Consider the following 22,396-nt stretch of genomic DNA (forward strand, 5'->3'; position numbering starts at 1 on the left):
CCTCTAATAACACAATTTTTGCAAAATTAAGTAAATATGAGATGCATTCCTATTTAAATAAAAATTGAGGAATCAGTGCCTCAATATCGAATGTAAAATTTTCGTTGAAAACAAATGCCACTTGGTAATGTTTTATTTTTCAAGTTAGATGCTTCATTGTATTATTATTAATAGATTTTTAAATGTTGTATATATAATTTTTTTACAATATTTATATTCATTTTAATTCTGGCCAATTATGATAATAGAAATCTCAGGAAAGTTATATTATTATACGTAAATATTTTGTAGCTGTTTCTGAACATACTTAAACAACATGCATTGGACTAGTGCCAAGCTTATGGTGTCTAAAGTTGGTTCTGCTTCATTTCCTCCCTATGAGTTAAACCTTCCCTATGAAGGAGAGATTAAGCAATTACTGTGAGAAAAAAGATCATTTGTTAAAAATGTTATTTACTGTACGGAAAACAGACAAAATCTTATTTTAATTCTATTTACTTTATGGAAAAAAAAAAGGATGAAATTGAGCTGTTTTTGGAGCATATCCAAAAAGTAGTGTCACCTCCAATCCGTTCTCTACATGGCAGTTGGAAGGATATTTTTCAACAGCAATTCTGATTGTGTTCCCCTTGTATTTCGAACTCTTCAATAACTTCCAATTGACATTTCCATAAAAGCCAACTCTCCGCCAAGTGTCCTTCCAACTTCACCCTGCCTCTTTAGTTCCACCTCCTCTTACACACCTCCTTGCTCACTACTGGTCAGTAATTTGTGTTTGTCCTCATGCTTTAGGATTTTCAAATCCCTGGAATACTTTCTCCCTAAATCTTCCTTCATCTAGTGAGTCTTACTTACATTTCAGGTCTTTATTTAAACATTTTCTTACCAAAGCCTTCCCTGACTATGTTAACCCTCCATACCAGCCCATATCCATGCACCTTGTACTTCTTCCTTTCATCACATTTACCATGCTTTTAATATTTTTTTCATCATCATCCCCTATGATAGATTGTAGGTTCCTAGAGAACTGAAAATGCTTCTGTTCCCAACACACTCTATTCCCAGTACTCAGGATGTACAAGGTGCCCAAAGTTCTACAAATGAATCAATACATTTTTTATTTAATAAAGCATCAAAAAGTTTCATAAGACATTTTCATCCTCTTCCTGAGAGCTGAATCTATTGATTTAAAGCACCCCATCACATTTTATTTCTTTAAACAGAAGCATGAATAAAGCAGATCACAAGTATGGAATCACAAGTATGTCCTTATCAGCAGATAAAACAAACACAGACTTTCTACAAAGAACCCCTAAAAACCTTTTCCTCCAGATTACCTCATTCCCACATGTCAAGTTCAAATTTTATTGATGTGTAATTATATAGAGATAGTAAAATAAATAGCTTATATGTTATGGAATGTTGACACCATCAAGCTCACTCTTCAGTGACTAAGTTCATTTTGATGATACAGTTTTTAAAGAAGATATGTTTAATATGTTGATCATTCAGACTTCATATACAAATTTCAAGAAGCTGAAATTTGTATGCCCACAGATCAAAATTTCACTAAGAAACAAAGGAGTTCTTGCTAGAAAAGGACTCGTAATTTGGAGCTACTACATAGGTTGGAATGTGAAGTTATGTGATAGGGCCACAAGCCAAAGGATTAAAGTCTTTATAGGAAGTCTCTGGGCGACAGATCTTCTGTTTCTCCTGACATAGACAGAAAACTATTCCTCCTTTGACTCCAACTCTTCAGTGAAATGGGGAATTATTTTCTGCAGTATATGGAACAGAGGGCATTGACTAAGAAACTCACCTAAGATGAATTTAATAAGACTCTATATTTTGAGTAGTAAGACCCACATGATTATTTTAGTGCACCCTATTCAAGAGCCAGAATATAAGAGCCAAACGTAAAAGCCATACCTCCCCTACATTCAGGAAATTGGAGGTTTCTTCTACAGGGAAGTTGCATCAAGGCCAGGAGCAGTGGCTCATGCCTGTAATCCCAGTACTTTGAGAGGCCTAGGCAGGTAGATCACCTGAGGTCAGGAGTTTGAGACCAGCCTGGCCAACATAGTGTAACCCTGTTTCTACTAAAAGTACAAAAAATAGCCAGGTGTAGTAGTGCATGCTTGTAGTCCCAGCTACTAAGGAGACTGAGATAGGAGGATTGCTTGAACCCAGGAGGTGGAGGTTGCAGTGAGCTAAGATCATACCACTGCACTCCAGCCTGGGTAACAAAGAGACTGTGACTTAAAACAAACAAACAAACAACAACAACAACAAAAAAAAAACAAACAAGAGAAGCAAGAGAAAAGACAGATACTGACATTGGGAGCTTTCCCCAAACAAAATATTCCTCTTCTCTCATCACCTTACAAAATGTATACCAGTTGACAAACCCCACCTTTGCATATAGAGCTATCTGTCATCTTTTAAACACCTCATGCATGTAATGAATAGAAAGTCAAGGATAAGCAGACCATATGAGGCAAGCTTTCACACAAATATGGTGGCCAAAATAAAGCAACTTAAGAAAATAGAATGCAGGCATGAAATAGAAGAAAACTATTAAAAACATATTTGAAGAATTAAAAGACAATGTATTCCTAAAACAGGAATAGACTGACATTTAAAGATGAACATCCAGAATATAAGAAATGGCTTCCAAAATTTAAATTATGACATAAAATTTGAAAGTGGTAGATAAATTTAAATAATTTTCTAAATAGAATAAAAAGGCAAATAAATACAAAATCAGAGAAGGTAAGGAAATTAGAGGATCAATATAGGAGAGAGAATAGAAAAAAATGGAGTGGAAAATTTTTCAAAAAATGGTTCACTGAATACACAGAACAATGACGAAAGATTTACCCCAAAATGCAACATTATGTCATTGTGAATTTTAGAACATGGTAAATACAAAAGATTTTGGGGGCGGGGAGAGAGAGAGAGAAAGAGACAGAGAGAGAGAGAGAAGCTATAGGTTGTGAAAACAAACTTGATTAGAAGTTATTCTGACAATGAAACAATCAATATGAAATTCTGGAGGAAAGTGAAAACCAATTTAATGGTTGTGTATTTGCTATAACTAGCATTTAACTTGTAAGAGTGGAATGAGGAGATTTTTAGGCATGGAAAGTTTCAAAACATTTACATTTCATGAACCTTTTCTCAGGAAGTTACTGGAGGATGAACCTTTTCTCAGAAAGTTCCACCAAAACAATGGAATGAATCATAGCAATGAGGATCCAATAAAGGAGACAGGCTAAGGGATTCCAGTGATTACAGTGAAGAGAAATCACATGGGAATTTCAGCTCTATCAGTCCAGGTAGGAGAAGGATGAAGGTTTCCTCTAGGAGAGTCATCTCTAAGAAAAAAAGAAAAAAGAAAGGGCTTGATGTGATTGATCACATTGGTTGAACTTTTACATTTTATCCTAAAGAGTTAAAATGTATTGATGGCACACAGAAAACTAAGGAACTGAATAAAGAATTTAATGATACTTTATTATACCATAAGTACATTTGAAAGGCAATTATTAATTCCAGGAAAAGCAGAAAAAATACAAGAAAGGAAATTAAATTATGGTGAATTACTTAGCTTAACAATAAATATTATTTATACAACCACATTCATGCAAACACTTAATCTGACTAAAATTGTGACATATATTCAGAGGATTGGTGATGGCGTGTGTGTGTGTGTGTGTGTGTGAGAGAGAGAGAGAGAGAGAGAGAAGAAGAAGACTTCTACCAACTTACCATCTTCTTTGGTAGGCAGTCAACTAATAGGTAGGTAATGGACTATATTGGTTACTCAACCATTCATACATTCTTCCTCATGAGGCCTAAGTTTCCAAATTAAACTGTGTCCTGTGTGATTCAGAGAAAGCTGATATCATCTACAGCTCCAGGAATAGATATGAAGCTAAACATGAATGGCAATCATTTTCCTCTAGCATGGTTGGCTTAAAAATGACCCTGTGACCTAATTCTGACCAGTGACACAGGAGATGACTTTTGGGCAGTTTCTGGGCAAAGACAGAAGTAAAAGCACTTCTTTTTCTTTTTCTGGGTAACTTCCTGTCAACATAATGCCCAGGACTTCTGCAAACATGTTGCTAACAGTACAAGAACCATAGGAGGGCAGAGCCGATATCATCAGAGAGAAATAGAGACACAGACCTAATAGACTGTGCCTGGGGACTTCCCTGCCTTTGGATAACTTCATATGTGCAATAATAAGTTTTATTTAATTTCAGCTAAATCAAGAGGCAATGAAAACAGCCCAGGGGTTCATAGATGATAAATGGCAAAATCAGGATTGGAACCCAGATTGGCCTGAGTCAAAGACCTGAGGTCAACATAATATCATACTGTCATTGTTGAGCAGTTCTTAAAGTATCCTCTTAAAAATGGAAATTAAATTTGTAATAGAAAAAGAAATTAGTGCATGTGAAAGTGAGGGGATATCCCCTATCATCAACAGTAAAGACTACAAATAAACTCTAATAACTTACCTTCCCTTGATTTATTCTCACCATAAAAAGAGGCATTTTTGCTTTTAGGTAGCTGCAATATCAAAATTAATTATTTCCTTGACTAGGAAATAGCTATATAACTTTTATTACTTAATTGTACACCAATGTCAAATACACCTTAGCAATATCAACAACAAATCACAACACAATATTTACCTTTCAAAGATAATTCAAATTATTATTTTATCTGGGACACTGTAATCTATTCAAAATAATCCAGTTTTCCAAATTCAGAAAATTTACTTTTTCTTTAATACATTTTAATTTAGATATATTACAGACTAAATCAATTTATAACATAATTTAATTTATTGTTTAGCACAGTGATTTGATTTTGCATGTAGGTATTTAAAGAGAAAGCAGGATCTAGTTCATTTTGAAAGCTGAAAGACAAAGAGCAGTGTGTGCAATGTGGTCACTGCACTAAAACTATTTGTTAAATGAAAAACTGTGCACCTACTTAAAAAAAAATAAAACATGAGTGGGGCCAGGCGCGGTGGATCACGCCTATAATCCCAGCACTTTGGGAGGTCAAGGTGGGTAGATCACGAACTCAGGAGTTCAAGACCAGCCTGGCCAAGATGGTAAAACGCCATCTCTACTAAAAATACAAAAAAATTATCTGGGCATGGTAGCAGGTGCCTGTAACCCCAGGCTGAGGCACAGAATTGTTTGAACCTAGGAGGCGGAGGTTGCATGAGTTGAGATTGCACCACTGCACTCCAGCCTGGACAACAGAGTGAGACTCTGTCTCAAAAAAAAAAAAAAAAAAGAAAAAGAAAACAATGATGAGTGGAATAAAGAGATTTTCTACTTTTGTGACTGATTTTGGTCAGTCTTGCTGTGGGGATACTAGTTGTATCATTTATTTATTTTGATTTAGGCAACAAATTATAATTACTGAAAAACTGAAGAATTCAAAGAAGGCATTAAACTAGTTGATTTGATAATATTTTTCATTTTTTTTAAATTTAAAATGTTAAAGGAAAAAATTTTTATTTAATATTTTGTTGTTTGAATAAGTATTTGTTTTTTATTGGAGCTAAAACCTATTTTGGTAAATACTGATAATCCTTTGCACCTAAATAATATTTCGGGAAAAAATTGGTGTCAGTAGTCTCTGAATTCCAATTTTTAAGAACCATATTAGGTGGGGGCGGAGAAAAAGAAACATATTAACAGCTGGGGGAAAAAAAAGAGGGCCCATAGACACTAACAAAGTAACACTGCAGCAGTAATTAAGAAAAGTACTGCCCTTGAAGTAAAAGATAAATTAGAGGGCAGTAACCAAATGGTTACCTTTTAATACCAGAGTGGTGTGATGTTAATGTTAGAGAACTTTGCAAAATAAGATGTCTGCAAGGAGTTCACTGAACATTTCACATGCATTCAGCAAATGGCCTGCATGATCATTATAGTGATCTTCAAAAAGGATGAAGTAGCTCTGTGCATTGTGATCTGTGCCTATAATACAGAAAATTATATATACCTGATGTAAACCATCCCTTTCAGAAACCTGTAATTTAAAAATACTCTAAAGAAGACAACACTTACAATTCTGATGTGCTGCAGTCAGACTGGGCATGGTGTGGCACACTGGCCAATTCCATTCTTTTCTCTGTTGGTACATGCTTTAAAGTAAATTCTCCTTACTTTCAGTTCTATTGCAAAAATGTTTCTTTAAAAAAAAAAAAAAAAAAGCCACAGAATGCATTACCCAGATTTTAAGAATAGCAGGTTAAGAATATCATTTGTACTTTTATGTTTTATTTCTGAAGAATATCCACTTCCCTAACACCAAAGTTTTATAATTTTCTATGATTTTATCCTCTGTTCTTTCTATAACATCTAATATTAGAGTTATTTATAGCTTTAACAAAACAATATCTAATGTTAGAGTTTTATATCTGTTTTATTACATAATAGATCTTTATATTTTCTTAGGTAGACTTTACTTCATTTCAAGCTAGCATCCTTGGAGATCTCACCAAGTAGCATACAATTGTTTAACTGAAAGTATCCTGGTTGATTCAAACACTTGTAATCAATGTCTGTTAAGCTCAGGTCTGTCATAATAAGCTCTGCCAGAATATGGATGATGAGAACCAGCAGACTAAGAGCCATGGAGCAGGACAGGTAAAGAGAATACCTAATAGCAGATGGTAATACAGGCAGGAGACCTTGAGGAGGTTCAGAGGTTCAACTAAGTGACAGAACTCCATTTTCTGGAAAACGTAGAAGATCAGGAAATTTCTCAGTCTGAGATGCATTACACAATCAGACAGGGATCCAAAATAGTGACTAAAATACTTGAACTAAGGTATATAAAGAAATGCTTACTAACAGAGGAATAAAGTAACAATATCATTATCATAAATTGAGCATAGCGTACAACCAGAACTGACTCAGAGAGATTCAATGCCAGGCTGAGCACAAGAAGTATTGATCATAGACTTCTTTTATTCTCAATAATTATGGAAAGGACTGGTTTTAGATTCAAGGGGTAGGACAAGAAGCCAGTCAAAATTTACGAGAGTCTAAAGCATTAGAGATCTTTTTAAAAAAGATTATACGAGTTGCAAATATAAAATAAAGAAGTGAGGACTTATTTAGGATAAGAAAAGAAAACCTAATAATTTAGTGAATCCTTGGGGCTCAGGCCCCTTTTCTCTCAGATTTCCCCAGGCAGTTTCTGAGAAATGTTTCTTAGTGATTATTTCTGATTATAGCCTGGCTTCCCTTCTCCTAGCATATTCTACAACTCCTGGACACTCCTAACACTCACAGGAACCTTTGCAAGTGAGGGACACTGACATTTAAGCTTTAATAGTTTCAGGGTAAATCTACCTATGGGCAGAGCAGATGCCAGAGAAAGGAGATAAATGGTCGCAAGAAGCAGGAGAATGAGAGATTGTAAGGACAGAGAGCCAATAAAAAAAATCATTAGAAACTGCCGTTGAACAAGAAAATGTTGACTGTACATGGTGATTAATCATAATTAATGCTAATCTGGTGTTACGTATGCCAAGAAGTATGCGATGACATGTGGAACTTTGGTCAAACATACTTGGAAGACTGAATGTGAATGCCACAATGACTGCTGACCCTGTAGAATGACTCATGGCCTAGACAGTTCTGCCCAATCATTTTGACTAGCACAAACATCTGCTGGAATCATCTTCAAAATACTTGTGTTTGCTGGCATTGTTTCCTATCCTGGCCTGCTCTTCTTACTTTAAACTTGGCTGAGTTTAGTTTTACATCTGACATCATTTTGCTAGGTACAAGGGTTTCACAACTCATATCCACCTAAAGAAGATTCCAGATAAGCACACTTAAATGACTAAAACATACAATTAGTGTTATTTTAAAAATATACTTTAAAGTGCCTGGGCCTCTCTTGAACACAAATAAGAAACAAAAGAAATACAGCACCTCAGAAGATAACCCATGCTCATTTTTCCTGTAATTAATAACTGTTTTGGTTGCATGAAGAAACCTGTTTTAATGTGTTAAGCAGGTCACTTTATTTTGTCACACAGGTTTTGTTTGAAAAGATGTTTAGCCTTGAAAAAGTCACAAGAAAATCATTCTTGTCAAATTACAGTTTAAAGAATTTAGGAAACTGCTGGGGCCTACAGACTATAACTGCAAACCTCTCATATATTAGGGAAAGCTTAAGATTTGTGGCAACTTGATCATCCTAAAATTAGAGAGGTCATCCCCTGACCATCTGCAGCAGAGGCTTGATTTAGAATAAAGAGTCACAGCACAAAAACTCTGCTTCATGGTGTTCTCCAAGCCCTCATCTCCAGTTTATATCTTACATTCACTGTGGTTTCTGCTCCCATTTAAGTTTTGATCTTAAACTTGTGTTTCCCAATGCTATAATAAATGACTTCCCTGAGGCTTCCTCCTATTTCTCCAAGTCTTTCTTCTGTAACACTGTTCCTATTTGTCTGACTGTAACAGTCTCCTTTGCTGATTTCTTTTTTCTCTCTCCTCAAAGGGTCCACCTTCTCTGAGTTTCAGCTCTTGGATGTCTGGTGGTTTTTCTTTGTCCTCTAATTCATTTAACATCCCCCTTCCTCTGTACCTCCAGGGTTATTACACGAATTCCCAAAGCTTTATTTCTTATTCACTCCACAAATATTCATTGCATAAATATTTGCTGACTCCTTTTTCTCCCTTACACCCACATTCAAACCATCAAATTTTGCTGGCTCTAAATTCAAATCTATCTGAAAATTGACCTTCATTTATTGCTACTGACTTGCTTAAAGCCTCCATCAGGACCACTGCATTAGCCTACAAATTGGTCTACAGGCTTTATGTTTTATTCTCCACTCGCCCTCCCTTATCTTCCTCTAATGTGGCAGCTGTGGACTCTGTGATCCTTATCAAATCCTACTTCAGATCATGTCACTGCTCTGCTTACAATCATCCAAATGGCTTTTAGATTCATCTAGGATAAAGGACAAAGCTGCTATCAGGCTCTATTCTTATCACACTATCTGTTTAATCCGCTTGTCTCTGCCCTGCTTCTTATGCCTCAGGCTTCATCTCCTACTATTCTTACCCACAGTCACTGAACACTCAATTGCCCTCTTGCCTCCTCACAACACTCCAGATATTTTTGGTCTCACAGTCTTTGCACTTCCTGTTTCTTCTGCCTGGAACACAGGACCCCTGTACAACATGGTCCTCTCCTTTTCTCGCCACCTTCAGGTCTTTGCTTAAGAATCATCTTTGCAATGGGGCTTTCCCAGGACTCTACTAAGGCTTCAGTATACCTCCCCTCCTTATTGGTCTTTCCCAGTTACATTTCCTGATTTACTTTCTCTGTATCACTTATTACCATAATATGCTTATCTCTTTGTTTCACCTGAAGCTGGAAGGACAATAGATTTTTGTTTTTTCTGTCACTGATAAGTTTATTTTTACCAACATCTATCTAGAACAGCCTGAGATATAGTAGTCATGGAATGTTTTTTGAATGAATCAATGAATAAACAAATGTGCTACTATGGTACTTACTCTTCAATGATGAAAAATAATTGAATTCTGACCTCAATAAACAGACTGTATAATTCTAAGAAAAGACCCTGTCACAAATGAGAGAGATTTGCTTCAGAAGTTAGAAATCATGGAACAGGGACATCTAACCCAGCCTGTGAGGTAGCGCAAGTTACCCCAGTTGGGCTTCCTGTAGGAGGTGGCACTTGAGCTTGATAGACATTAGTCCAGTGAAGGAAGGAGGACAGATTTTGTCATCCTTTTTTTTTTTTTTTTTAAGATCTAGAATAACATAAACAAAGATATGATTGCTGAGCAAATGCTGCTTCTCTCATTTCTCCTCAAATTTCGTTATCATTTCTGAGCATGCCACCCTGACTTCTTATGATCAAGAGTTACATCACTGGAATGGCTGCTACATAGCAGTCGGGAATGACTGGGAATTAATGAGTGTCCCTCAGGCTTTAAGTCAATGACTGATAGGTGTTAGGCATATAATATCCCAGTTCTCCGGCCCGTTGACCAGGACATTTCTGAGTGATAGTACATCAATTTTGTGGGATTAAGCTCCAATTACACACTGTGGCTGATTTAATTGGATATTTTCCCTTTCCTGTGTTATTTTACTTCACCTATATTGTTTTCTCAAAACTCCACAAACTGCTTGTCACTGAATTTGGGCTCATGCTTGGCCTTCGGAGGAACCCAAATGATTCCTACCTAAACTTCAGAAAATTAAAGTGACAAAGTATTTGGTTTGTTTTGGGAAATAATAAAGGAAACTACATTGGTTAGGTTTAGTTTAGCATGAAGGAATCTGAATACTAGGTTAGGGAATTTGGATTGTTTCCAAATCTGTTATGAAATCTGTTTGGTGATGAAGCAATCAAAAGGATATCTGAGTATGATTAATCTAGTTGTGGTAGACAGTGGTATCACACTGGTGGTGGGGAAAGTCTAGGAAACAGCACCATTAGGATATACTCAAGAGTGCATTAGTTAGTGAGGCAGTAGTGAGAATAGAAAGGAATAGATGAAGAGAAAACACAAAGGGGAAAAAATGACAAGATTTGGAGTCCAGCTCTTTGAGTTGGCCGGTGTGGGGGATGGGAAGAGAGAAGTAAAAATGTCTGAGGCCATATAAGTTAGAGAGCAATAGTATCAACAGAGATGAGGGAGCTGAGTGGGATCTGGATTTGATGAGTTAAAAGACATACCAAGTTTCTGCCAATGGAGCATCCAAGTAGAAATCTTCAGCAGACCACTGGAAATATAAGAAGGCAGGAAGGATTTGGTTTCAGAATTGGGGCTCTTTCAGACTGCGTTAGAAGTGTCTAGGTATTTGAAAATCCCAAAGAAACACTTGGTTTCTATGAGTCTCACTGTACTGACATCATGACTCTTCACAGAGAAGGAAGAATGTCACAGTTATCTGCAATTATTAGTGGACTTTTGGAGTTTAAACACCCACACACACCTGTGATGTAGAGAGGCCATTAAGTGTGCATGAGGGGAATGTGGGGTGTGGGAGGGCAGAAAGCCAGGTTCTAGTTGTGCAAGTTCTTAAAGATACTGTGAACCACGGAAGCAAGAAGTCAAGTTCAAGGAGTTTGTCAATGACTGGTTTGGATTTCTGGAGACAGATTTGGCCAAAACACCAGCCATTCCTAGCAGATCCTTGGACTCAGACGACTGATGCTGTTTGCTTTGTGCCTAGTTTTATGAAGCTGTGCTTGCCGCACATGAAAGGCTGTTATTAAGGAATCCATCTTTTAGCTTTTTTTCTCTCTTCAGACTAAATAAACCTTATTTCATTCTCACAGGTCATACTTTCCATTTCTTTATTTGTTACTCTTCTCAGAACTTTCTCCAGTTTTCCTCTTCTTTTAAAAAAACTGAGAGGAAACCTTCAAAACCTTCAGAGTAATAACTGGCTTAGTTCTGGACACAGGAAATGATTCTTTTCTAAAATGTCACATCCCAGGCAACATTTCTTTGCAGGCTTTTCCACCTGTTTTTAATGCTTTCAAGATAAGATGAAAGCATTAAGCTCGTCTTATCTTGTGTTAATTTTAGACAAAATGCAATCATAATGGACATATATTCCACAATTTTGTTTTAATTTCAAAGACCCAGAGTTAAAACGGGTGTTGTCTCGATTCTTTTTTTCTTATTTCAAGAAAATTTAGGCAGAAGATTCCAGAATGGTAGCATTCTGGTTCTCTTTCTCAAATATGATAGTTTATGTCATTGAATGAATGTATGAGGCAAAACTGTCAAGCTTTTTTCTTAATTGCGCTTTTGCTCCCACTCATTCCAACAGATTCGACCCTTGGCTAGTTAAAATGTGAGAACAATAACAACAAAAACTGGAATTTTCTTAGACATCAGTCAAAAGTGGAAGCAGTGGGGACCATGGCTCGGAGAACTCCATCGCTCCGACATTATCTTTGTGAGTAATTTTCCACGTGGAGTGGAAGATCTTGTAAGCACAGCCCCGGGATTACACACGTTGGGCTCCGATTCCACAGGATTTACAAGCCTCATTACTGGAAAGCGTCTAAGGCTCTCTTGGCACAAGCGACGGAGCAAGAAATGTTCACTGGACAATAAAAGTTTCGGTTTACGGAGTCAAATAAAAGCACAGCTTTCCTTTTACAGGGTGATGAACCTGCCCTCGGATTAATGAGGGGAGATCCATTTTCCGAGGCTTAAAGTCTGGCGAGGTCTCATTCAGCCAAGATTGCTGCAGATGTGCAGTCACTTCAGATTGGCTGGAGCATCTGAGTCCACAGAAGAGCAACTTCTCACCCTTCGAGGCTGCTGTGGAAGCTCCTGGGGCAGCAGACAGGAACCGAGACGGGAGCACCGCCCTCCCGCCGGATTCCCGGCGGCTCCTCCTCCCACTCCCAAACCCACTCCCAAACCAAAGTGCAGGCTTCCCCGTTCCAGCCAGAAGCGCTGCGTGAGCCTCCACACGTAGCCCCAGGCGGCTCCTTAAATAGTGTCCGCGCTGAGCAAACAGTCCAGACGTGGGGCCCGGGAGGGCGAGCGGAGGCGACCGCACCGGGCGCACAGTGGCGGCGGGTCAGCGGGCGGCCAATAGCCAGGGCGCGGCCCGCCTCTTCGCCTCCCCTCAGGGAACCTATAAGGCGCCGCAGGGCCCGGCGCGCCAGCTGCTGTGCGCCTCCGCCGACGACCTGACAGACTCTGCGGCGTTACGCGCCGCTCCGACTGCCAGCCGCGCGCCTCGCCCGCCTGCTCCCGCCCGCAATTTCAGCCCGGGGCGGACCTGGGTCCCTGCGCTCTCGCGAGAAGTGCGGCGCTGCGGGGCCGTGGGCGCCGGAGCCCGCGCGGCCCTCGAGGGCCGAACATGGTGGGGCGCAAGGTGACTCCTCAGCTGCTGCTCCTTGCGCTCGTCCTTCACCCCTGGAATCCCTGCCTAGGTGCTGACTCAGAGAAGCCCTCGAGCATCCCCACAGGTGAGCACCCCGCGGTCCGCCGCTGTCCCGCGAGGCTCAGCCGTAGGGGTGGGGGGGTGGCATTTCATTCATCCACCAGCCCTTCCGCGGGGCCGGCCAGGTGAGTTAGGTGTCCCTCCTGGAGAGGAGGGACAGGCCCCCGCTAACTTCCCCAGAGTTGCGGTGGGGTGGCGCTGATCTCAGGGGAAGTGTAGGCGAACCGGCCCTCCTTGGCTCCTTGGAGTTCTCGGTGAACTCAGCGTGCCCGAATTCCCCTGCAGAACAAGTTGGTTTCCTTTTGGACTTGCGGGTCATGGGCACCAACACCTTTCCTGCAGCTCTCCTTTCTCCTCCTTTCTGCGAGTTGGCATGGACTTATCCGTGATGGAAGAGGCCGTAGTCCCTCTGTGACCTGAACACGGGGCTTAGTGTACTTTCTGATTGATGGTGACACATTCCTTCCAGCACCCCAGGAAGCAGCCGGTAACACCTCTCTCTTGCCAAAAACAACGCTCAAAAACCTTAGTTGTTTTCAGTAAGGCTGCCTTTCTACCGAGTATCTCCAGGCGGCAGCTTTCCTCCTTTGGGATTTGAAGGGGAAGCTGTGGACACACAGCTGCTCCCCTTACCTGCCCTTTTCTTGAGCCCGGTACTGTTGTTTTCAGAAGCTGGAATTGCAGCGAGAGTCTAGTCAAGTTCATGTAAAACAAAACTTTTTACATTTAGCCAGATTAAAGAGTTTCACTACATTCGTCTGAACATGCTTTGCTGCCTTTTGCAGTACATGAGAAGTCCTTGTTTTCCACATTTGTGCTCAACTCTCTGAAATTAGATCTTGCATTTAAATGACCTTTTTTTTTTTAAAGTCATTTTGGCACCATTTTCCCCCTTAGTTAATAAGTGCTTTTCTACCTGAATTTTTCTTAAGCCTAAGGATAGAAATTTCTATTTAAGAGTTACATTCAAAAAGTGACATTTGGTCTACAGTCCAGCTAATCCATGTAGCAATAGTTTTGTCTTCATCTTTAAGTGTTTCAAAAAATGGCTGAACTGCCCATCTTTCTACATTCCTGCCAAACAGTGCTTGCTTTGTTAGCTTAAGAAACTTCACCATTCAGATGGTTTTCTATCCGTTACAGGATGCTTTTCTTTCTGTTAGGTATATGTGACCATTTAAAAAAGGATTTCTGAACCCATGTGATTCCTCTAAATTTGAGCTAAACTTTTGCATAATTTAAAAATATTTCTTCTAGCATAATATATAGCAAAAAAATGTAAATGCCTTCAGCAAAATTGGAAATAGAGACATTTAAAAAGGAAAAACAAAACAAAAAAATTCCCCAGAAAAAATGTCTTTGTTGAAACACCCAAGGAAACTTTTACTGGGAAATAAGATAACCTCTAAGGACTTTGTTATATTTAGAGAGGCCTCTTTGGCCTTTGTATATTTTATTCCATTTCATTGCCAACACCCTTTACTTTTTAATAGAGGGCATCCCTTTGTAGCTGCCTTTATGTTTATAGTCAAAATCAACTTCCTTTCTCACTCTGGCTTTTAAATTTCATGGAACTGAACAGTAAACTTTTAATGGATTGTCATATCAGAGAAAGGGAATTTTAGATATGAAAGTTTCCTCAGAAGACCACATAAAACCCACTGTTTAAATATGTGGACTGGTCACTTTTGCTAAACAGGCATGGGGAATTCAGTTAGGGCCTAAATGTGGGAAAATACTAATTTGTGATTAGTGAAGCCAGCAGTAGTCAGTTTGATTACAAATTTCGATGTAGGTAGGTGTTCTTATAGGTTATGTGATAAACTAATAAATGTAGAGGTACACTCACTGCTTGATAAGGTGGACAGAATTATGGACTGTGGTCTATTTTATTCTTTACATATTTCAACTGAAAATTACTAAATGGAAACTTATTCGTTGATGAGAATAAGATCTTCTAAAGGACTCTAAATTGTCTAGCTTAATAGTTCTTTAAGAAGCGTGTTTATCATCTCTAACCTTGTATATTTGTCAACATGTCCCAGCTAACCAGAAAGAAGTGGATTAGATCACAGTTTCTTGGTCCTATTGACATTTTTGAGCCAGATACCTTTTTCCTTTTGGGGACTATCCTGTGCATTGATGTTTGGCAGTATCCTTAACCTCTGTGCACTAGATGCCAGTTAAATGTAGAGGTACACTCACTGTACCTCTACATTTCTGATCGGAGCACACACACAAAAAAAGGCCAAATGTCCCCAGAGGGACAAAATTGCCCAGGGTAGAGAATCACTGGATTAGACAAATCTATTTGTATTTGAGACAATGTGGCATTAAAGTGTTACTGGAATAATAACAGCAAATCATTTTCGAAAACAAATATTTATAGTGATTTTCAATTTTCCCACTGTAGTTGGGAATGTGATACACATTCATCAATTTTTGGAGTATAATTTTTCCTACCTCTGCTGCTTTGTTGATCAGAGTTGAGAACATCACTTTTTGTTAAATTTCTGAGAATTCTGTGTGCTGTGCATGGAAAGACTAAAAAAGATTTTGGTTAAAATAATCATTTTCTCTGAAAATAATGTATAGAAATTATTACCTGAAAATTATATCATTATGGGAGCTTTCAGAGGCAGAACCTTCCTAATCAGTGCCAGTAAATCAGTTTCATACCCCGATTTATCTTTCCTGCACTTTTTGCCTTCTACATGGGATAAGAAAAGGGTGAATATATTCCTGCCAAGTCTTTGCCTTCAGGTCTCCAGACATGGATCAAATTTGTGTGTGTTTTCTGAGGTACCTTACTGTTCTGTGATCTAAATTGGGTAGAAACCAAGTTTGGGGCAAAAATAAAGGAAATGGTTTCAGATGTTTCTGTCAAGTCCAGTATTTTTCTACCACATTCATTTATTTATAAACTCTCTAATTTACTGTGGTACATTCAAGGAAAAAAGGAAAGGTTTGTCCCTATCTACTGATGCAAACCAGCAATTTACGGGATGGAGAGGAAAAGAGCAAGATCCTGGAGGAACCTCTGGAAGAGAGAGGGTCTTGTCCTCTGTGCACTTTCTGTATTCTGTGCTTCAGCCATACAGAATGACATATCATCCATAAACAGACAGTGCCTTTTACTTCACATGAAAACAGACATATAAAACAACTCTAGACAATGTGAAGACAAGAAATAAAAATTAAATTGAGCTACTTTTTTACCATCCATCACATGGAATAAAGGATCTTAAACTCTGATCATACCAAATGACAGGATGGGAATTTACTGTTGATGGAAGCTCAGTGTCTGTGAAGAACAACGTAATGTCTACTGGAATTGAGAATCCACATGTCCTGTAATCCTAGGTATACACATGAATAGCAGTCTCAACTTTCTGTTCCTTCCTTTTTAGTTTTTTGAAATCCTGTTTATTGTTTAACTCTAGTTCCTAGGGAATTCTTCCCCTTGGTATTTTTGTTTGGTTCTTTTTAACTTCTTAATGTAGTTGGTTTATACAAATCATATTTACTTTGTCGTATAGGTCCTTGTGTTTAATACATTATAAACTCTTTAAAGTGAAGGTCTGCGTTTTATTCATTTTTATGCTCTTCAATGTCAACAATGTTCTTTTGCCACAAAGACATTCTCAGGTTTCTTTATTGAGTTTCTGGCCTATTCTTAGATTTATGAAAACTAGCATGCAGTCACTGAGGTTGTTAGTTGCTCCATCCCTGAGAACTTTATCTGAATTCACCAAGATTCCTTTCTCTGCTTGGGGACCCATATGCTACATGAGTTAACAGCTTAAAAGTGAAATATCTGCTGCCTTGTTTCTCAACCATGTTTGGCAGCCCTTCTCCATAGATTGTATTTCCCCCTTTACCTCCTTTACTCAATACAACGTGGGACCTTCACTATTACTTTCAGGTAGTTGGGTATCGTAGGTTTTTTGATAGGTGGTGAAATGGAGATTTGGAATGCTTATATAACTTGCACAAGCTCACAGAGCTGGAAAGCAGTAGGAGAGAAGCCTGTGCCTTTTCTTCAGGCTGTGCTTGCCTTTCCAGACCTCATAATTGTTCTCTTGAACTTTTGGGACCTATGGGAAAGAAACAGAAGCTGGCCATCAGTGACTTAGAGAAACAAATGGAATGCTTTGCTAAAGAAGAAAACACATAATTTGCAGGTTACGTAAAAGGAGGAGAAAGGAGTAGGCACAGGCTGAAGGAAAACTGGGCCCTAGGCCAGCGTGGTAAATTGTGGTCCATAGGCCAAATGTAGCAGATCCAAAACAGCTACTTGTGTTTGTGTGGCGTATGAACTAACAATGATATTTACATTTTTAAATGGTTGAAAAATACCAAAAGGAGAATTAATATATTATAAAACATGAAAATTATAGGAAATTAAAGGTTTATTGGCTCCCAGCCACATTCATTCACTTATGTATTGTCTGGCTGCTTTGGTGCTACAAAGCAGAGCTGAGTAGTAGTTACAGAGTCTATAAGGCAGCAAAGTCTGAAATATTTACTAGCTAGTCCTGTACAGAAGAACTTTGCCGAACCTTGCCTTAGGCGATGACATTCCCACTTAAGCTGTGTGGCTCATGCAGATCTGCTGTTGGAAGGAGCTGGATTCTGGACAGTAGCAGCTGGCTCTGGGCATTTCAGAGACCTGTTTTTCATTTTTGGATTTGCCAGTGATTCCTATGGTGTTTTGCATTCAAACATAGAGTTTCTCTGTTACATCGTTTTAAACATAGCGCTTGAAGCTAACAAGACATGTTCTTTGGTGTAAATAGTGTTTTCATGATCAAAAATGAATAAAACACTCTGATGGCTAGTTGGAAAGGAGATGTGTATTTCTTCTTCAGAGTTTGAGTATATTCTAGAAATTTGTTCTAGAAACCTGGTTATGAATTTGTGGCTGAGCTCCTGGGAGGAAATAATTAGCACATTTATCAATGAGTATTTTTGTTCTTTAATCATTGCTATAAACTAGGCTAAACTGAGAATTTAGTGGCTTTTAAAGTGACATATTCTTTTTAATTTACATTTTACTCATTTGCATTTGCTGGTGATTGCTTGCCTCACCAAACTAAACTGAACAGAACTAATTTTCAAAGCTATTGAAATTGCTGTTAAAAATAGTTATCTAGAATAGTAGAATTATAGAGTATTACTTTATTTATTTACTTATAGACTAGGTCTCACTCTATGGGTCAGGCTAGAATGCAGTGATGCTATCATAGCTCACTGCAGCCTGGAACTCCTGGGCTCAGGTGATCCTACTTATCGCCTCAGTCTCCCAAATAGCTGGGACTACAACTCTTTTATTTGTTATCTTTATTCTTCTTACTACCTTAAAGCCTACATGTTGCAACCATATTTGGTAATTACACTACTAAAGATGGTGTAGCAGTACAGAATTGATGACTGCCCGACTGTGTCACGAAGATAACTCTTCAAAAAATACTGCTTATAATTTAAAAATATAGTAACTTCAAATAAGTTTTCTTTTCAGAGTAACTTTACAAGCAATTCAAAGGGCAAAGATAAATTGTTTTTATATACAGAAGGAAGATTTTCTTTACAGATTTTCTTTTGTGTATTGAAATAGGGAAATGTACTTTTGTTCATAATTTTAATTTGGTTTTCTTTAAAACAATGCAATCAGTTTTGTGCATTTACATACTTATATACTAATTGACTCCTGCATTTTTTTCAGGCCTTGATTGTTTTAATAGCATATTGTGGCAGATTTAGAAAAATAATTGTAAAATTTCTAATTTAAAATATGGATATACCTCCCCTTTCTTGAATTTATTTCTTAAAGGAGATGTGATTGAGAAAATGCTTAATTTGTTAGTGTGGAATTATGCTTCATGTTTACAATTTCTTTCTGCTATGAGAAAGTAGGTTTAAAGTTTAGTTTGTATAGGTTTGTAAATAAATTTTAACCAGGAAAAAAATCTATAAATTTTTTAATAGATTTTATTAATAAAAAGCATTTTCATAAAATGCTTTTATTAATGAAAAGCAAAGGTAATTCAAACTAGATAACCTTTGCTTTTCATTTCAAGAGCAATGGACACTATTTTTTACAAGAGAGTATCAGTTTCTGTGCAAGTTCATGAATGATGGGGATACTCCCATCATTATCAATACAGGCATTATCAATACACAAGTGACAAATTATACTACATTGGAGTGTCCTTTCCTTTTTGACTGAAGAACTACTGTATTTTTATCAAAATCTATACCAGAAGTTAAAAAAACATATTTCAAGTTCGAATACAATTTAAAGAACATGATTATTACTGTAAATATACTTAATAGACTTTTAATACAAATAAGAGTCTTGGTGAACATACAGCTAAAACAAGGGGCTAATTGAGGTGGGGGAGTGGTCAGGAAAAGTGTTTCTAATAAACATTGGTGAATTTTTAAAAATGGGCCAGAGTTAAAATTAAATATCATTTGTTATACTGATAGTTTATTGATTTTAATATTGCTTTTCTTATCTTGTGTGCATAAGACATCCTGGTGTTTATTGCATTAACTAATCATCTGCTCAGTCAATTTGGGGTTATATTCACAAATTTTTACATGGAACTTTCTCATTTGCTTTCCAGTTACTGCTAACCTATTTTAGGGTTCCTTCCAAAGGATAGGTGAGAGATAGGACTTCCCTTTGGTTTTAATGCTGTTTTTCTACTTTTTTTCTTTCTTTTTTTGCTGTGCACAAGTAAAAAATCTTTATGGGACAAAGGAATTTTCAAGCACACATAAATTTTATTGTTCTTGACACTACCCCTGATCAGCCTCAGACATTCAAGTGCAGTAAGGAGATACTGAATATGCATCATATTCCATAGTTTGACCCTCCCACAGGCACAATAACAAGTGGAATAGATATGTGGATTTTGGCAACCTTGGCTTCCTGATGCTAGGGCATCTATCTGGCCTGGGAGAAGAAAAGCTCCAGAAGCTATACTTCTTTATTTCAGAGCCTCGGCACACAGTGTCTCATAGGCAAGGCTGCTGTCATTGACTATTCTGTTTTAAATGGCTTGAAGCTGTAACTTGCGTGGGCTTTCAGGTGCAAAATATTTATAGACACTACACACAGGGCTGAGAAGGGAGCCAGTAACATGGATGGAGGTCTTTTTAAATGCATTCTCTAACAGGTTCTTTAAACATTTAAATCTTTCCTTCCTGTTTCTAGCAATGTACTAAACACCAACAGCTGTTTCATCTTTAACAAATTCGACAAATACAGAGTTTAAATTATTTCTTTTTTTAAAAAGGAACCAGCTAACAGTTTGCTGGTAGCAGGAAATGATCTCCTTAATTTGATCACCTGGGGAAGTCTTATAGTACTGTTATGAATAAGGCAGATGGGTTCTTTGATGGGATTTTCCAGTCTTGCCCAAGGCAGCTGTGAGGCTCCTTGTCTTCAGAGCCCTCTTCTCCTGCTCTGGCCATGCTGGTTCTTTCCTGGCCTCCAACTGGCACCACAGTGGTGACCAGAATGCTCTGCTTGTCCAGGGCCTTTGGAATTCCTGCTGGCCACGTCTAGAGAAGGACAATCCTCCTTTTCTTCTTAGTTTAGTTTAAACAAGGTTGGAATTTTTTAAACAGTGACTTTACTAAGTAACCAAGGGCAAAACAAAACAAAACCCTACACTGGAAAATCACCAAAGAAAAGAAATGAGCAGACTTACAAAGAGATTCAGAGTTTTTACTCTCCTCTGACTTTAGTATAGTTAAATACCTGCACACCCGGCACGTTTTGGGTGTTCATGACTTCTGCTTCCTTGCCCAGCATTTCTCTCTCCCCTCTTCACTCTCATTTCTCATTCTTCCTATGACTTCCTTTTTTTTTTTTTCGAGATGGAGTCTTGCTCTGTCACCAGGCTGGAGTGCAGTTGCGCAACCTTGGCTCACTGCAACCTCCGCCTCCTGGGTTCAAGGGATTCTTCCGCCTCAGCCTCCTGAGTAGCTGGGACCACAGGCGCGTGCCACCATGCCCAGCTAATTTTTTTGTATTTTTAGGAGAGATAGGGTTTCACCCTGTTGGCCAGGATGGTCTTGATCTCTTGACCTCGTGATCCGCCCGCCTTGGCCTCCCAAAGTGCTGGGATTACAGGCGTGAGCCACCACGCCTGGCCCTACCACTTCATTTTATGCAGACAACTCTTCTTTATGATTGGAGTCCATGAGGTCCATAGGTAGACAAGTGCTAATAGATGGCTTAGGTATATTTGTCATTTCTTAGGGACATATTAGCATAACTCTAGCCATTGGGCACTTTATTTTCTTCTATAGATAGAAATTTTTTATGCTGTTGCCCATAACTATTTATGTGTTGCCTTAGTTTTTTATTTTAGTGGCCATTTGTATGTGCTTTTATAAACCCACACAATTTAGTAAATTTACATTAGTTTATTTAGCCAAGCTTTACAAATTCTCTCATAATACAATTTTTTTCTAGAGGTAACTAACAGCATTGTAACTTCTGAGATGCAAATGTATGCTAACAATAATTCCCATTGTGTAATACTGTAAAATTTTGATAATTAATATTTTAAAATATAATTGGAGTATTTATTGACTGGCTGGTCTGTGTTCTGTTGCTTTGTGTGAAGGAAAAACAGAAAAACCAGAATGAACAAACAAAAACCATACATGGTTCAGTTGCTGTTCTATATTGAAATTCTAAGATTCTTACAGGGAAAATAATGCATAAAACTGGGCAAATCAAACGAATACTTACCGGTAAGCAACCTGAGCTGCAGGAAGAACTCACACATCTGGCATCAGGAAACCTCTATCTAAGTTCTCATCCTTTCACTCACCCACCTTGAGCCGATTCTTGAGCCTCTTCAGACTTGTAATTTGTGATCCTTATAGTGCTGTGATTTGATGTCTCTTGACTGTTAAGTGTCAGAATGATTGTAGAGACAGAGTGCTACAGGAATCAGAAAAGAGATCTCAAGAAAATTTACTACTAATATATTTGGTAGGCCAAAGAAGGCATAGATACAAAGTTGTTTTGTGTTTTAAATTCTACTTTTTCTTTCTTTCTTTTTTTTTTTTTTTTTTGAGACGGAGTTTGCTTTTGTTACCCAGGCTGGAGTGCAATGGTGTGATCTCGGCTCACCGCAACCTCCACCTCCTGGGTTCAGGCAATTCTCCTGCCTCAGCCTCCTGATTACAGGCACGCACCACCGTGCCCAGCTAATTTTTTGTATTTTTAGTAGAGACGGGGTTTCACCATGTTGACCAGGATGGTCTCGATTTCTTGACCTCGTGATCCACCCACCTTGGCCTCCCAAAGCGCTGGGATTACAGGCTTGAGCCACCGCGC

At 38.3% G+C, this 22,396-nt stretch overlaps 1 protein-coding gene and 1 long non-coding RNA gene across 3 annotated transcripts in view; one reads left to right on the forward strand and one right to left on the reverse strand.

The window, feature by feature from the left end:
* Positions 1-482: 482 nt before the first annotated feature.
* LOC144579909 (uncharacterized) lies at positions 483-12,835 on the reverse strand. The gene is made up of 2 exons (XR_013528582.1): positions 10,787-12,835; positions 483-3,380 (listed from the first exon to the last, which is right to left on the reverse strand). It is a non-coding gene; the product is annotated as an uncharacterized LOC144579909 (long non-coding RNA).
* The window catches only part of PLOD2 (procollagen-lysine,2-oxoglutarate 5-dioxygenase 2), a 104,161-nt gene continuing 94,512 nt past the window's right edge, over positions 12,748-22,396 (forward strand). For both annotated transcript variants that reach the window (XM_002759516.7, XM_008983709.5), the window contains exon 1: positions 12,748-13,051. In XM_002759516.7, coding sequence (XP_002759562.3) covers positions 12,943-13,051 — 109 coding nt within the window. In that variant the 5' untranslated portion in view covers positions 12,748-12,942. The remainder of the gene's footprint in view (positions 13,052-22,396) is intronic.

The sequence above is a fragment of the Callithrix jacchus genome, chromosome 17 (genome assembly GCF_049354715.1).
Source record: "Callithrix jacchus isolate 240 chromosome 17, calJac240_pri, whole genome shotgun sequence".
Classification (NCBI taxonomy): Eukaryota; Metazoa; Chordata; class Mammalia; order Primates; family Cebidae; genus Callithrix; species Callithrix jacchus.